Raw genomic sequence first — 16,241 nt, forward strand, 5'->3', positions numbered from 1 at the left:
AAAATTTTGTTCTGGGAATGTTTTATGGTAGAACAAGGAAATCAGGCAAAGGATTCTAGGAGGTAGGGACTATGTATTACCAACCTATAATTTCCAAAGCCCAAAGGGCATAAGACAATGCCAAATAGATAGTACGTACTTGATAAAAAAACCTGTTGAGTAAATGAAATAGAATTGCCTGAAGTTAAGCAATATGGACAAAATAGAGAAAGAAAGGCAAGCCTACATGACTACACAAGGGCAACTACTGAATTGCCTTAAGTGATCACTTGTGGAAGACAAATTTTGAACAACTATTAATATGCTAATAATATCACTCTATCCCCACCTCCAGGCTAGAATGATAAAAGTTTAACTTGTTTTTAATTCTATTAGTCAGGCATTTTATCTCGATTTCTTGACTAATCAAAAATAAAGTAAGCCACATACTCCTACCTACTCCTAGCAAATAAAAATAATCAAATCCTCAGTATCCAATCACTATCATTTAGGATGAGGTACAGAAAGTTTTAACTAGAGTTGCTCTTCTAATTAATTTTAACATCTTCATTCTAAAACATTTGGTATAGTTTGTGGCCTTGGCTGAAAAACCACACACACTTTATTTGTTTAGTAATCCAAGTAACTGATAGATTTTAGATATATTACTACGTTAACTGGCAAAATCATTTTTTATTAACTATGGGTCTTTTCAAAATAGATTTGTGATGGTTAAGAAAAAAACAACCAATTCTGCCAATACTTTTTTTCAATTATCTCATCTTAAGGAGGATGATAAACTATGAATAGGAGCCTTTTGTTTGTTGCTAAGAAGGTTTATCACTTACATGCTTTTAATAACTAAAACTATTTCTCTTTTGCATATGTATATTTTCATTTGTTTTCAATATCCCTGTTACCTCTTGCTCCATATTGTAAATTAAGATAAGCAGGACCTCTGTTATTTGGCATTTGTTTCCTCTGAACACAACACACTTCCATTGTAGAGGAATACTTCTATTTCAACAATATTATCCAAGTATAATAAGTGGAACACTGTACAAAGGTGACATTTTCCAACTTCTTAGAGAGTGACTGCCATATCATGTCAAAACTATAACTTCATTATGCATTCTACAAGTTTGACTAAATTTAAATTTTTACATCTTAAAATCTGACATTACTTTCAAAATATACTTGTTTACTGAGGATGAAAACTGGCACTGAAGATGGGAGAATGTATTGCTGGAGTGTTTCCTTACCATCAGAACAGAATAAATGTTGACTGTAAAAGTTCCTATCCTCAGAATAGATTCACCATTAGAACAAGAAGGTGTTTCAAAATTAAGAGACACAGGCAGAAACTGAGGTGGTTAGTGAAAAAAAGAATGTAGAAAGGTACAAAGTAACAGTGAGCAGGGATGGGGTTACAACCACATAGGGGACTGCCATGTGCTGCAAAGGAAAAATCTCAGAAACAAAAATAGAACTATAAGGCCAGCAGGGTCTAAGTCATTTGGATGGATACATTAAAGCAAAAATATATAGAAGTCAAGAAGCACCAAATATTGTCCAGTAGGAAACAAATAAAGAACAACTGTATGCTTAATATACTGAGAGTATAATCACTTACTGTGTTAGGTCACAGAGATACACAAACATATAGATGCACACATAAGCATGCTTCCAAATCTATTCCACAGATGCCCTTAACTCCATTTTTCTTCTTTCTCATAATAAAGATTCCTGTACTGAGCTGCCTACTTCCTATTTTCTGCATTCTTTCTCTACTTAATATTTCACCAACCATCCTTCTGCAAACATGCAACTCTTCAAAACCATGTAGTCTTACAAATGTAATTTTCATTTCAGTCTGGTATACGTACACTCCTCCGAATATATAGCAATTCTTCTATCTATGCTATAAATAGTTTTAATCTTCTATCACTAACCTAAATATATTTTGAAAAAATTAAAAAACTGAAAAATAATGCATAAGGTTGTAATAAGAAACAATTATTATATAAAAATATCATACCCAAAGACATGTCTCTTTTTTTTTTTTTAAGCTTGGCACTTGAGCTAACAACTGTTGCCAATCTTTTTTTTTTTTTCTGCTTTTTCTCCCCAAATCCCCCCAGTATGTAATTGTGTATTTTTTTTAGTTGTGGGTCCTTCCAGTTGTGGCATGTGGGACTCAGCCTCAACATGGCCTGATGAGCAGTGCCATGTCCGTGCCCAGGATCCCAACCGGCGAAACCCTGGGCCTCCGAAGCGGAGCAGTGAACTTAACCACTAGGTCACTGGGCTTGCCCCAAGACATGTCTTAAATAAGATTGACTATTCTTACCCCAAGATAGGGATTTATGAATATGTACATTATGTAAAACTTTTAAAATAAAATCTACTAGAATAATATCTGCAAAACAGTGATAATGGAACTAATCTTTCATAATCTGTTGTGGACTGATTTTAACAAAATTTAAATTTTATACAGAAAAGCAATGAATAAATAACAGAAAAATAACATTACATTAACAGTACATTAACATTACTTGATATGAACAATACCTGTTAGCCTATACTTTCTTTGGTATTAAGACAATGAGAATGTCCTATAATTGTGTATGTAGATAGTCCGAATAGGCCATAAATGGTTTAACAGGACTAGATTTGATAGAAGTAGTCCTTAAAATATCCAGTTATAAATTGATTATAAATATTTTGTGATAAGGTTGGTCTAAATTCAAATTCATGTCTAAGTATGCAATGTCAAGTTATATACACTGAGTAATTTCTATTAGTTTACCAAACCTTTATCTAATATAGAAAACTTTAACAGCATGACCCAAAAAAAGGAGGAAAGAATACATCCAAAGATAAGCAGTTTCAATTTGTGGGCAAGTGATTAAGAAAAAAAAGTTCTTACATGTGAATCTTTTTAGGAAAAATGATTCTAAATGGTTTTTAAGCACAGATAAAAGACTCTAACATATTCAAAAAGAAACATCTTTAATAGTTTTTCCATGCTATCCTTTGAACTTATTGCTACATTGTTGTAGGTTAAAAAATAGTAAGTTCAATGGGACTCACCCACTTAAGAATTTGGCACCCTTAAATAAAAAGATTGCTGAATGCTATTTATTTAGTCAGCAGTAAAGATTTAAAGCAGTAGAAAACTAACAATACTGGGGAATGTGAAAATTGAGATGCTACAGATAACTGAAGAATCTTACCATTAGTAGATACCACAGGTGTACAAAGTGGCTCTGCCAATTTTTTTTTAGCCCTTCTATACACTTCAGTTTTCTCACCTATAAAATGGGTATAATAACAGTACCTACCTCATAGGGTTGTTGTGAGGATTAAACAAGTTAAGACAGGTAAAGCACCTAGAGCAGTGCCTGGCACACTGAGACTGCCAACAGTTATCACTATCCACCTTATTACTTAAAAGTAATCAGTCATAGGGAGAATAGCAGGAACGAGTCTGACTATGGGACAGAAATAGGCAACCTCAACTCAAAGAGAAAGCTCCAAGGCTACAATCTACACTTTTAGAAGAGGGAAGATAATAATGAGTTGCATCAGTTGATAGCTTAGCTATTTAACTTAGTTAACATTTTCTTAGCACCAATACCGGAGGATAGAGACAAAACCCAAACCTTCTCCATAGAAAGAGGGTTGCTCAAGTAGGCCCTGTGGAGGCCTCAACTTCATAACCCATAGGGTGATTTTACAGTCATCTTTTGCTTCACACAGTTCCAATAAGAGGTAGATGGCTGCTAGGGATAAAGTACTGGTAGGTGGATCAATCTGAGGATGAATAGGTAAATACTAAAACATCAGAACCAATAAAAACAAACAAAAATCTCCAAACTAAAAACTCTGCAAAACCTTATACTGTATTAAATTAAAAAAAAATTGAAAAGGAATTTCTTAGAGAGTCCAAGTGGGATAAAGGGAAGCTTAAGGCATTCATACAGATGGTATATTAAAAGTTAGTAATGAAGCACAATTTTCAAGTAAAAACTGGCCATTATATATATTTTTTATTTAAACGTGTATGTACATATACTTGCGTATATATATAAACTATTGATACGTTTATATTAAAATAAAGTTTAGTCATTTTAAAAGCAAAAGAAGGGGCCATTTTAGTAAAACAAAAATGCTGCCTTTAAAAACAAATTCTAAACTTTGAAGCCTCCAATTTAATATGCTTAGTAATTAACTATTGCCTCTCCTAAATTTGCAGAACATTTTTAGCTAGTGAACAAGAACTTTCCATGTATTTTCTTAATGAATTGCTAAGATACTTTTACAAAGAATTCCCCATGAAATACATTTTATCTTTGAGAAGTAGACAACTATAGGTTTTAGTTATCTTTCTTTTTTTTAACCTAAAATTAAAAATGGATAATCATGATGAAAAAATCAGTACCAATGACTGACTATTCTTACTAATAAGGATAGGAAAGTTACTTTAAAATTATTTTTAAAATTTACTTAGAATTAATTATTGAAATATTGTTCCCTACCAGCTAAAATATTACTTTTATCCTCAATACTAAGTGTTCACAACCCCAAATGTTGTATTTAAGGCACAAAAATACACTGTACTTTTGTACAACAAAATTATGCTTTATGAAGGTCAAAACTAATTGCCTCTTGTTTCCTATCAATTTAAGTCAGAGCTTGAGAGAAGGAAAAGCTTGATTAGCTATTTATTAGAAAACTCCTCATTTAAACGATTGATATTTTTCTTCAGGAAGCAAAAATAATGCTGAATTTTCTAGGAAAAACTGTAGAGAGGAGAAAGAAGCCGCTTACTCTCTGCTTCTCTTGTTCTCTGATATAAAATATTTGAAATCCTTATGAAAATTATCCTAGGCTGTAAGGTTCCCAAGAAAACAAACTATAATATTGGGGAAGAGGCTGAGCTTTGCTAATCATGGGGTGTCCCACCCACCTTCTCCCCCCAACTTTTCCCGTAAGAGCAACCTTTACTAATAAAACAAAAGCATCCTTTAGCAAGTAGCTCCCTATAGGATCCTATCTCTCCTTGAGTGCTTACCACAATCTGATTTCAGGACAGCTGACCCAAAGTTTGTTGATTTTACTTATCTTCAGAAAGCCACTGACTGGCTAAAGTCTTATTGGTGAACAGAGTCAAAAATCAGATGCCCCTGCCATACTTTACAGAATGAGGAGTTGGACAACACAGTTACGTTTGGCTGCACTGTGGTGAAACATATGAGGCATCTTCTTTTTGTCTTCAATTAGCCACGTTTGGGCTGAGTAGCGCTATTACATCTTCAAAAAACTGAGCTCCAGTTCTTGATGGAGATAGAGGAAGGTCATTGAGGAGGTGGTTCAGCTCAAGAGCTAAGTGAAAAATCTGTCTTTTGATTCAGTCCTGCTTGTGGATAGCAGTCATCTTCTGGATGGAAGAGGGAGTGAGATGACCTAGAGTCTTGAATTGGTGGATCTGCAGGAACAGAAACTAAATACAGTGGAGACCTCTTAACTGAGTAACACCACGAGATGGATTTCCTGACAATGTGTCAATATAAGCTAAATATAAAGATTAAACATGTGCATTGGAACTTATCATGCACTTGTTTTTCTAGATATCAAATGCATTTGTACCATTCTATGAATAAATGCATTTCCCAATAACTAAGTGTAAAACAATTTATGGAAAAACTGCCAATTTAAGGGGAAAAAAAAGACCCATTCAAATAAAAATCTATATACTTTGCCTTTGTGAGTGCCATACTCTCAATTTAAAAACTCAGTTCTTCTTTCAAATGACTTTTTCTCCATATGGTGTCAGTAGTAACGTACATTAAATTTTAACTTGAGTTGGATCTTTTAGGTTTTTTTATCCCCTAGAAAAATGGAATTTAAATACACTCAAGGTACCATATTAAAGCTTGAATAATCTACCTGCTCATAAATTCTAAAACTTGCATTAACTAAGCTGAGTCCTACTTATCAATCAAAAGAAGAGTATATATACATGAAGTCAGGCAATCTTTAAATGTGAGTGGTGGCCACCTTAAATTTCCCTCAAATTTTCATCTGAAAAAAACTAAGAAAGCCCACAACCAGATTACAGTGGACTAATTTAAAATTTCTCTATATATTAACAAGAACTTTGATGAACAATTGATTACTTACTTCCACTTAGAATCTGAATATGTAAATTTACTGTATATACTCTCACAATTACTAGACCAAGGGTCAGCAAACTACGGCCTATGGGCCAAATTCAGACCGTCACTTATTTTTGTAAGTAAAGTTTTATCAAGAGACAGCCACACTTATTCGATTATGTACTATGACTGCTTTCATGCTACAATGGCAGAAAAGTAGTTTGCAACAAAGACTGCAAAACCTAAAATATTAACAACTGGCCTTTTACAGGAAAAAGTTTGCCAACCCCTGATATAGACGATTATTAATATAGATATAAAACAATTTACACTTTAAACTGTTTTGAAAGAAAGATAAATAACAAGTAGAATTAAAAGTAGGTATAGGTCAACCATAAAAACCTTACCACAAAAAGAAAGCAAAAGTAAAAAGAGTCCCAAGAGGGTATTTTATCTGGCTTTGATTCAGATGAAGAATTTGATGCTATCTTAAGATTACCATTTTATTTTTAAGAGTATATACATAAATGCCATGGAATGGACATGTTCAAAAGTATATAGACAAGTGCATAGAATTGTTCACTTAAAAATGGTTAATTTTATGTTGTGAGTTTCAACTCAATAAACTATTGTTTAAAAGAGTATATACAGTATTTTACAGGATTCTACCTTTAAAGTGGGCCACATTATATTGTAGTGGTTAAATATGTAAGTTACATCTTACCTAATAATGTGGTTTCTCCAAAATCTCTTAGATCATCTCAGACCTTTGTGTATATTTCTTCTTTGCCAGTAGATGGAGACAACACCACTGAAAGTTTAAAAGACATCATTCCCTGTTTAAAGGGAGCTTGCTGGTCTGAAACTGGGGGAACCCTAACCCAAGGTTTCTTCAAAGTTATTTTTAAAAAAGCAGACAGATGGCTATGCCAAAACAAGAAATCCAAGGGACTGTACCCAGTGTTAACTATGGACATCCTCAAAAATTTACTGAAGAGAAAACTAAACTCTACACACGATGTAGTAACTAAATCATAATATTAAAATACAATCATCTCTATAACTTGTAAGATCCAAACTTCCTGCTCATTGCTCCTCATTTAGGCTACATAATTTATTTTTCAGGTTCAGAAAGTGTAATTCAGAATATATAGGAAAAACTTCTTTGAATTCCAGAGGTAGATGCAGTACATATAAAATTTTAATAAGTATTAGTCATATGCACTGCTAGAAGCCTTTTATTCAAAATAAGACAACTATCCAGATCCACATGAAAATAATAAGCACTTTATAAGGAAGAGAATTAAAGTAGAAATGGTAAAAGCAGTAAGAAAAAATTCAATTTTACGGTCACACTGAAAAGAAATGCTCATGAATGGAAAGAATCAAATTCATCTACTTTCCAAGTTTCTTTCACTATTAAAAATTATATAAACAGACCAAAACCATCTGCAAGAAATAAATGTCAAATCTAGAAGCTTAAGAAGTCATCTCAAAATAATTACTTATCTATATTTTTCAAATAACAGCTTTCCTTTACAAATTCAAAGCCTGAAAGCCATTGTTTTTAAGCGTAATTGTGAACTAAAAACAAGGTCAACAAGCTAAAAAGAGAGAACTAAGATATTGCTATACTACTTATATTTGCCACAAGACTCCTGTTCTTGAAGTACACTAAACAAGAACGACCTCTTTGGCATAAAATGTCTTACAAAGAAAAAGATTTACCATAAACCAAATAATATCCAGTTAAAAAGGAATACAAAAATCTTAAAATCCTTTACTTTCATGTATATTTTGCTCCTCCTCTGATCACATATCAGAACTAAAATCAGTTTACATAAAAAAGAAATGAACACAGTATTCAGATATTACCATACCTACAATACCTATCTAGGTTAAACTAAAACTCAGAATAACTGCTAAAATAAACCCTCTTGTAACTCATTACAAGGTAAAGAAGGGAAAGCAGACCCTGAACCACAAACTTCTATTTAACTCTGAAATTTTATGATTCCCAAGAGATAACTATCGTGTGCCAAGAAAACCATACCCACATTCTGACTGCCTGTTAAGAGCACATAAACAACCATAAACACCTTTCCTCAACCGCATGGTAAATGTTCTGTGGCTTTATTTAGTTAATCCTTGGGTTGGCTTCCTCCTGACAAACAACAGATATTTTGACCTTTCCCAATCCTTCAACAACTATGGTATGTAGGAAGGTAATGCTAATTAAATAACCACCACCACCACAGAAAAGCACTTTGCAATTTTCAAAGTGTATTCACATATATTAATTAATTCAAATTTTATGGCAGAAAAATCTCAAACATAAAGACTATGGCTAACACACATAATTCACAGTGAAATGTAAATGATATTTTTATTTTGCACTGTTACCTGTCCATCAACACAGATGAGGGAGAGAAATGCTTATACCCAATTTTTCTAGGTAAAGCAATAACTAGAAGAGTATCCTGGAATTCTGTGATTAATAAAAAGTAGATCTACCAAACTGCAATCTACAGACCACATTACTACAAAAGGAAATAAAAATGACCAACAAGCAATGAGTTTTCTTTATATTAATTGGATTTTGGGGCGGAAACAATCACCAGGTGTTAACCTGGCAATTTCTTCTTAGGGATCTATGATGTCAGTGCTCCTGCCTCCACCTGCTGGCAAACAGATTATGAAACTAGCAGAGATCACCGGGTAAAAAAAGTTCACATTTTTTTTGTAACAAATTAATGCTGTTTTAAGTATATATTTAGCAGGATGCTACTCTGCAGTAATAAATCATTAAAAGATAGATGAAATCCATTAAAAAAAAACATTAAACTTCACCAAAAAATAAATAAATATATACACACACATACAAAAGATTTCTTGGTTCAGAATGTTATCTAACAAGCCAAAAATCAAGTTAAAAATTTTTTTAAATTACCTGATAAATGACATCTTGGAAAAGGACTGGAAAAGTAAGTGCTGCATCTTCTAGCTCATTTAGACTACAGTGTACTAGTGTTTCATCCTTAAAATGAAAAGCACATATTGAATGAGACAAAATATTAAATTTCCAATGATAATTTTATGTATTCATGATCACCAAAAGCATTTATTAAAGCACCCATTCATATGTGGAATTTTACATTTATCATACATCACCATGTGTGGCACAGCAATTTGGGATAGGATTTTCTAAGTCACTGGTTTTCAGGTGGACCAGCAAACAGTATCAGCACCATCTGGGAACTAGTTAGAAATGCAAATTCTCCAGTTCCACTTCTGATAATTCAGAAACTCAGCAGGGGGTGGAGCTTAGCAATCTACATTTTAAATAAGCTCTTCAGGTGATTTGGATGCACGTTCCAGTTTAAAAACCACTACTCTGAGTTCTGCAGATGCCAACTTTCTGTTAAGTAAACCACAGATATACTCCCCTCCGCTTTTTTTTTTTTCAATTAGCCAATGGAAGTTTAGAGTCTAATTATTTAAAAAATACAGATATTCTATTCATATAGCTCCTTATCCATAAACCTTTTATAAAGAATTTTATCTTAGAAAATGGATGTTTTAGTATCTGTTGAATATGTTTCATAGACATAAACATTGTTTAACTAAATTAGCAGTCCATGACAACTTATCTTTGATGACCAAACCTTTTCTCTCTATTAAGAGGATAAGAAGGTGAGAATCATTTAATGTAACATATGTGCAGATATTCATATTTCTCAAATTTTGAATGATAAAAAAACAAGGTTTCCATTTGTAGTGACACTTTTTTAAGAAAAAGATAAAGCTGCTAATAACTACCCCCAAAGTTTTTCAATGTGTCTAGGATGAATTAAAATGAAACACAAATGTTCATACCTTGTGATTCCACACCTTATTAGCTGGAGTGTTTCTTTTAACCTAAAGTTAAACTGTGGGGAGGCAAAGAGCTAAAAATACTCTAGATATGCCTCATTTTCTTTTAATAACATATCAGACTACACATTTCAAGGTATTCTCTTAGCATCTTCAAAAGGTATTCTCTTTCCTACAATTGAATCATAAATAATTCTACTACTTCTTCATCTACAACCTACCTAAATTTTTTTTTTTTTTTGAGGAAGATTAGCCCTGAGCTAACATCTGCCAATCCTCCTCTTTTTGCTGAGGAAGACTGGCCCTGAGCTAACATCCATGCCCATCTTCCTCTACTTTACACATGGAACACCTACCACAGCATGGCTTGATGAGCAGTGCCATGTCCGCACCCGGGACCCGAACCGGCGAACCCCGGGCCACTGAAGCGGAACGTGCGCACTTAACCGCTGCACCACTGGGCAGGCCCCACCTACCTAAATTTTAATCATTATTCTTTATCCACTTCCGTAAAATTTCTCATTTATGCTCAGCCAATTCTTCTTTCCTTCTCTATTTACCTTCACATTGGACTGAAAATTATATGGCCAAACTTATCATGACCACACCAATTGCTAACATAAAAATCTAGCAAAATCTCTTTTTCAGTTTCTCCACTAACTTGCACATCAAATCGACACTTCTCATAATCAGTTTCAAAATTTTTCTTTCTCTTCCTTCGTATCCTGTAATAAATACCTTAAATACTTAGGACTTCTGGATACCTCTGTTACATCTCTTTGGCTGGGCAAAGGCTAAGGTGCTGAACTCTCAAAACAGAACTATATATGCTAGTTAAGATTTAAATAATATGCTTTTCCTCAAGATAAATTTTTTATGAGAACCAAACCACATCTCCAATACAGGGTACCAGTAACCACAGCTAAATAAAATGTTTTCCAATATTATATAATATATATTTTTTGCTAATATCAAGAAATTGCAGGCACATGATAAATACAGTGAACATATGTTAAATTTGGTTAGCAAAAGATATGCGATATTCAGTTGTCAAAGCTTTTCTGGTACCCTAAAATATAAATTTTTAAATCACACCCAGAGAGCATATTAAAGGTTTTTATTAGTCAGCATTAAGAGATTTTGCTTCTGAGAATCTATTAATAAAAAGTTATTGGTATTAATGCTGAGGTGGCATCCCACATGCCACAACTAGAAGGACCCACAACCAAAATATACAACTATATACTGGGGGGCTTTGGGGAGAAGAAGGGGAGAAAAAAGTTATTACATAATATGCAAAAAGAAGAATAGGAAAAGGAGTATGGTCTTGGATAAGGTTAACTCATTGAGACCCAGATCATATTTGGTCCTTTAGGAAAACATGATCCTGACCCAAAAAAAGGTGAAATCTAGGCAAGAAATAAAATTAGAATTTATTGGAAGATTTAAAAAGAAAAAAGTAATCACAAGGGTCTCAGGAGTATGGGGGTAAGAATTAATGTATACACAAAATAAATATATATTTTATTTATATATTTCTTATATATATAATTATTCTTATATACATATAAATTATATATATATAATTATTCTTATATTTCTTAAATATATAAAAAAATAAAAGCCTAATTTATTTTCAAAAGGTACCTGATACCAGCAAACTGGGGACCCTCACATTAGACTATGCTTAAAATAAAAACATTTCAGAACATCTAAGAGATGTTTATAGGTAATGTGTAAGGCTATTCATCACTTGTATTCTTTAGGTATTTTGGGCTAGTGTTTTAAAAAAGGAATTTAACGCCTTTATTTTCCCCACCTCTGCGGATAATATACTCACCAGGTCTAAAACTAGGGAGAATTCTGGTGTGCTTCTTGTTTTCAATGGAAGAGCAGGTTTCCTATTTAGTTGTTCTTCTGTCAGTGGTGGAACGTGTTTGATAAAATAATAGCTATAAACCAAATTTTAAGAAAATTTCAACATTTAAAATTTCTAATATAAAACATATTACTAAATTCATCTTTAAATCTTTAATTAAATAATGCTGATTTAACCTAGTAAACCAAACTTATAAAACATGTAAATAAAACTGAAAATATACAAATTAGTATTTCAGTAACTCAATAAAAGTACTAATACCTACAGATCACATGCTCTTTGCAAAATACCACTCAGCCACCCTTCCACACATGTACTTTCATTCTGCTCCAAGAGGGAAAAGAAAAAAATACTCACGGGTCAAATACTTCCCAGTCTTCTTCATAGGTGGCCTCTGCATGGGCTGATGAATAACCACTATCTGGAGTTACTGGTGCTATTTAATAAAGTGAGAAACAAAACGTTACTTTTACCCACTTAATGCTTCCATGAAGTATACATTTTTACTGCCTTTATATAAGATCCTCCTGAAGCTCTGTGTATATGAGGTTAAAGATAAGACAGAAATAACTTGTAAACGGTATTTAAAAGCAGATTTATTAACACACGGATCTAACTCCAGAGCCAAAGGAAAACATTACCATTATAGACAAAACGTCAAGCTAGATCATGGCCAGCAGAATTAAAATCCCTAAAAGCTAATAGAAAATTTACTACTTATTACTAGACAAATACACTCCACAAAAATTCAGTATCTACCTGGATGGTGTTTATATGTATAACCATAAAAATTTCATGGTGCTCTTATAGCAGAAATACTTCACAAAGTGCCCTATACATAGTCAGTCAATATATGTGTGTGGACAATAGACCCAAAGGTACTTTTTTTTCCCCCTGAAGAAGATTCACTCTGAGCTAACAATTTGTTGCAAATCTTCCTCTTTTTGTATGTGAGCCACTGCTACAGCATGGCCACTGACGAGTGATGTAGGTCTGCACCCAGGAACGGAACCCGGGCCACCAAAGTAGAGCACACTGAACTTAACCACTAGGCCACTGAGGCTAGCCCCAAAGGTACTTTTCAATCCGAGGTCCATAACAGTCTTTAAGAGGTTCATGAACTTCTTGAAGACTTATGAAAAACTGTTGTATCTACATTTTCCCAGGAATCTCAAGACTGTCTATGATCTTAAAAAGTTAAGAAATGCTTTCTATAGAAATCACTGCTTTAGAATACCCATTATTTTACTTCTAATTTATAAGCAACTTAAAAATAATCAAGAAGCAATTCTATATTCCATGACACACAGTCCATTCTATGTTTGAGCTAAAATTGTATCAATTGATAGAGCTTTAGAAATTATGTTGAGAATTTTCTAAGACAATAATTACAACTTAAATTCAAGTAGAGAACAAAGATAACTTACAAGCTAAACAGGTAATGTCTCAGAGATAAAAGTTTAAGATGGACACTAAAGACTGAATGTTTGTGTCCCTCCCTCAAATTCATGTTGAAACCTAATCTCTGATGTGATGGTATTTGGAGGTGGAGCCTTTGGGAGGTCATGAGGTCCCTGGGTCATAAAGGTAGAGCCCTCATGAATGGGATTACTATCATTATAAAAGAGATTCCACAGAGCTCACATAGCTTCTGCCTGTGAGAACACAGCAAGACAGCTGTCGGACCACGCCAGTGGCTGAGTGGTTAAGGTCTCACACTCTGCTTCAGCGGCCTGGGGTTTTGCCGGTTCAGATCCCGGGCATGGACATGGCACCGCTCATCAGGCCATGCTGAGGTGGTGTCCCATATAGCACAACCAGAGGCACTCACAACTAGAACATACAGCTATGTACTGGGGAGCTTTGGGGAGAAGGGGGAAAAGAAAAAAAAAAAGAAGACAGCTGGCTATGAACCAGAAGGCAGGCCCTCACCAGACACCAAACCCACTGGCACTTTGATCTCAGATTTCCCAAGATTTATATATAGCATCAAATGTATGGTAGTTTGTTAAAGTGGCCAGAAAGGACTAAGACAGTGGAACTCAATAAGAATTGCTGTAATCTGTCTACAGGAATGGAATATTGGTGGATAACAGTGTTTCAGGACAAAAATTAACCTTTTTTTTTTTTTTGCTATTATCATGTATTAGTACCTTCTGAGATAGAGCCAATATAGAGTGTATGTTCAATGAATGACAACAGATGTAAAGCAGAATTTTTGTTCATTTGTAACAACTGTATGCCAATAATGGTTCATCAGCACAAGGTGATAATGGAAAATATCTATCTTCCAACCACTTTACTGTTTCAAATTCCTGTTAACTTCAAAGAAAGGGTAAAAGTAATATTTCATGGCCTTCATGCTACGTATTTCTCATATTTCATCTCATTTAACCTTCAAAACCCTGAATTATTATACCATTTTAAAGCTAAGAAAACTGTCTCAGTTTAAATAAGTCATCCAAAGTCACACGGCTAAGTAAGTGGTAGAGCCAGCCTCCTTCCTTCCTGTTTTCTTTGGCTACATTCTGGAAGTTAAGGAAAAGTAATACTTTTGTCACTTGTACTCGTCTTTTAAGATCAGGAAAAATTCTACTTCTATCCTCTCATGATCCTCCCAAACAGAGTAAGTGCAATGTGCTGCCTCATCATTTTGCTCATTTATTTATAATAGCACTCACCACACTATACAGTAATTTTTGCAAATACTTGGCTCATCAATTAGATCATGTACTCTTCAGGGTCAAGGAGCATATCTTATTCATCTTTATAAACAGTGCCCCCCACGAAAAACAGTTGTTCAATAACAGGAGAATAAATGAATGAATGAGACAACTGGAGTAAATCTTACTTTTCTCCTCTAGAAACCACGAAGATTATAGAAATCCCTTCTCTATTTTCATAGTTGTCAGAAAAAATAAAAAGGTTTATACAGCAACACAAAAATATTTAAAAAACATCAAACAGGAAGCCAAGAGCCCTGGACTTTAATCTGTATGTTACCATTCACTAGCCTGTAACACTGGGTAATCAGCATAAAATGATAGGTCAAGAGGTTCATTTGCAAATCTTATCCATCCAAGGATGAACTATGTGCATAATCCATGTTGATTTGCTTGTTAAATTCAGTATCATTCCTAAGTTATAACATTATAATTTAACTTTATAGATATTAATATTATAAATATTATGTTTAACATTATAGATATTAATCTGTAATGAACTTAAATCTTTCCTCCATTATGTTGCTTTTCTCTTCATATTGATATTATTAGATTGCGCTGTATAGAAGTTTCATAATATATGCATTTTTTCTTTAAATGTTTTCTGCTGTTTCAATGATTTTTTAAAAGTCTCCCCTTTATATTCAAGAGAAGAACATCATTCTACTTCCTTATACCAAACTATATTTCTTCACCAATATACATGTACTAACTCTCTCAAATACCTGGCACCATAAGGAATAAAAAAACAAACCTAAAATGAAAGTCTAAGATCTCCCTCTGGGAAAAGATGGCCACCTTCAGTTTTATTTCTGCTTTTAAGTATGATGAACATAATTTCATCTTTTAGCTTTATATGTCTTTATCTACCACAACCCTCTGATCTCACACATTTCTACATTTCCATGACAACTGGTTGAGGGACCCAACAATTGTGGTAGGCTTTCATAAGGATCCAGGAACAGAAGCTTCTTTTTTGGAATGTCATCTATGTATGAAACAAATCTGAAGGAATGAGACTGCCTCTAGGTAGAGATTTCAGACCTAAGGGTCTAAGACTGGTGCAATTATAATAAGCATGTTCATAAATATGAGCATATATTTTTCTAGTTGTGTTAAACGTCTCCGAGTAATAAGATTGATACAAATAAACTTTAAAATGACTAATACTCAGTCAAAACAACCTTTAAAAAAATTCAATTTCAAAATGTCTCCCAAAATGACTGGATTTTTGGGAGAAAGTTTTATTTCTAATTTTAATTTTCTTAATTTCAAGGGAGACAACCTTACTCATTTAATCTCCCTACTTGAGAAAAAATATGAAATACTGTATTTTTATAAACTATTTGTGAAGATGCATAATAAAAGGAATTTTCTTCACCTGTAAGGGGTGGGATATCACGATTAACTGTTTCTTCTGCTTCTTCCAAACCATTATTTATCGATGGCCTCACTTGAACTGCTTGATTTGAGTAAGCCGCTCCATTAGTTGACGTAGTAGTACTGGTAGAGATCTCATCCACCTGTTCCATATCAAGTTGTTTTACTATCTCTTCAGCTTCCACAGCCTGTCCTGGGGAATCGGATCCTGATGTTCCTGAAATCATGAGTCAGTGTACTCACAAT

The 16,241-nt window shown here is 33.6% G+C and overlaps 1 protein-coding gene across 3 annotated transcripts in view; it reads right to left on the reverse strand.

The window, feature by feature from the left end:
- The window catches only part of CTDSPL2 (CTD small phosphatase like 2), an 89,493-nt gene that overhangs the window by 11,681 nt on the left and 61,571 nt on the right, over positions 1 to 16,241 (reverse strand). For all 3 annotated transcript variants that reach the window (XM_014847080.3, XM_070504495.1, XM_070504494.1), the window contains exons 5-8: positions 15,997 to 16,212; positions 12,250 to 12,328; positions 11,854 to 11,965; positions 9,091 to 9,177 (exon numbers count right to left, since the gene is read on the reverse strand). In XM_014847080.3, the coding sequence (XP_014702566.2) occupies positions 9,091 to 9,177; positions 11,854 to 11,965; positions 12,250 to 12,328; positions 15,997 to 16,212 (494 nt within the window). The remainder of the gene's footprint in view (positions 1 to 9,090; positions 9,178 to 11,853; positions 11,966 to 12,249; positions 12,329 to 15,996; positions 16,213 to 16,241) is intronic.

Source organism: Equus asinus, chromosome 2, assembly GCF_041296235.1.
Source record: "Equus asinus isolate D_3611 breed Donkey chromosome 2, EquAss-T2T_v2, whole genome shotgun sequence".
In the NCBI taxonomy this organism is placed as follows: Eukaryota; Metazoa; Chordata; class Mammalia; order Perissodactyla; family Equidae; genus Equus; species Equus asinus.